The sequence below is a fragment of a genome (genome assembly GCF_019968985.1).
Source record: "MAG: Porospora cf. gigantea B chromosome Unknown PgB_NODE_8610_length_1366_cov_126.917, whole genome shotgun sequence".
Taxonomy (NCBI): Eukaryota; Apicomplexa; class Conoidasida; order Eugregarinorida; family Porosporidae; genus Porospora; species Porospora cf. gigantea B.
The window spans coordinates 1-1,366 of NW_027179308.1; the positions used below are offsets into that span (position 1 = coordinate 1).

A 1,366-nucleotide genomic window follows, 5' to 3' on the forward strand; every position below is an offset into this window, starting at 1 on the left:
TCTTGGTCTTCTTGGCCTTCTCCTTATCCTCTTCCTCGTCAACATCCTCAATCTTCGTCTCCTCGCCCTCCTCATCGGGCTTCTTCTCTTCGTCAACATCAGAAGCGGTAACTTCCTTCTCCTCGACCTTCTCCACTGAGAGTTCAATAGGGAATCCGATGAACTCGGAGTGCTTCTTAATCAGATCCTTGACCTTCTTCTCCTCAAGGAACTCCTGTTGGTCCTCCTTAAGGTGCAGAATGATACGAGTCCCGCGAGTCAAAGACTCGTACTGACCGGCGTTCTCGGCCACAGTAAAGGAACCTCCTGCAGAGGACTCCCAGACGTACTCGGCGTCATCAGAGTGCTTCGAGATCACAGTGACTCTGTCAGCGACAAGGTAAGCAGAGTAGAACCCGACACCGAACTGACCGATCATGCTGATGTCGCCACCAGCGGAGAGGGCCTCCATGAAAGCTTTGGTTCCAGACCTGGCGATTGTTCCGAGGTTCGTCACGAGGTCGTTCTTGGTCATACCAATACCGGTATCCTCGATGATAAGAGTCTTGTTCTCCTTGTCGGGAACGATGCGGATCCTGAGTTCCTTCTCGTCGTTAAGACGGTCAGCGTCAGTGATGGACTCGTAACGAATCTTGTCCAAGGCATCACTGGCATTGGAAATCAGCTCACGCAGGAAGATCTCCTTGTTGGAGTAGAAGGTGTTGATGATCAGACTCATCAGCTGCTGGATGTCAGCATTGAATCGAAAGGTCTCGAGAGCCATCTTCGAAATTTTGTATTTCAAGTTTTTTTCGTTAGGGAGTCACCCCTCAATTCATGTGACTGTCGAGTATCTATGATCAGTGTTAGTGTAACGTGCGTCCAATTGCGGTCACTGGCGTTCGTCACTCAATTCTCAATTTTCTGACAATGTCCGGCTTTGAGTCCCTTGGTGTTCCGCCATTCGTGTGCCGCACACTCAAGAAGATGGGCTATGTAGGTCCCACTCCTGTACAGAAGGCCGTGATCCCAATCGGGTTGCAGGGAGTTGACCTGGTGGCGATGGCACGGACGGGGAGTGGCAAAACGGCCGCCTTTCTTGTACCTATTGTGGCACGCCTGGAGTCCCACAGCTCTCTGGTTGGCGCTCGCGCCGTAATCCTGGCGCCAACCAGAGAGCTCGCGCTGCAGACTAGTCAGTTTGGGGAGTTGATCGCAGGTCTTTGCGATCTTCGTCTGGTTTCTATCGTAGGCGGTGGCAGCATGGCGAAGCAGTTTGAGATGCTCGCCACCAACCCTGATATCATCGTTGCGACTCCAGGTCGACTTGTGCACCACCGAGTCGAGGCAGACCTCTGTCTGAAATCTGTCTTGGTATTAGTCTTTG

The 1,366-nt window shown here is 52.2% G+C and overlaps 2 protein-coding genes across 4 annotated transcripts; one reads left to right on the forward strand and one right to left on the reverse strand.

Annotated features, from left to right (window-relative positions):
- On the reverse strand, positions 1 to 763 carry KVP17_001483 (uncharacterized protein; the record flags this gene model as incomplete). 2 transcript variants are annotated; one of them, XM_068516919.1, is made up of 1 exon in its annotated part: positions 1 to 763. In XM_068516919.1, a coding segment is annotated over one exon (763 nt), but the record flags the coding sequence as incomplete, so codon positions are not given. The 2 variants fall into 2 exon arrangements, with proteins under 2 accessions (XP_068371370.1, XP_068371369.1); XM_068516918.1 differs by having other exon boundaries at positions 44 to 763.
- A 146-nt stretch (positions 764 to 909) lies between these two features.
- On the forward strand, positions 910 to 1,366 carry KVP17_001484 (uncharacterized protein; the record flags this gene model as incomplete). 2 transcript variants are annotated; one of them, XM_068516921.1, is made up of 1 exon in its annotated part: positions 910 to 1,366. In XM_068516921.1, a coding segment is annotated over one exon (457 nt), but the record flags the coding sequence as incomplete, so codon positions are not given. The 2 variants fall into 2 exon arrangements, with proteins under 2 accessions (XP_068371372.1, XP_068371371.1); XM_068516920.1 differs by having other exon boundaries at positions 910 to 1,353.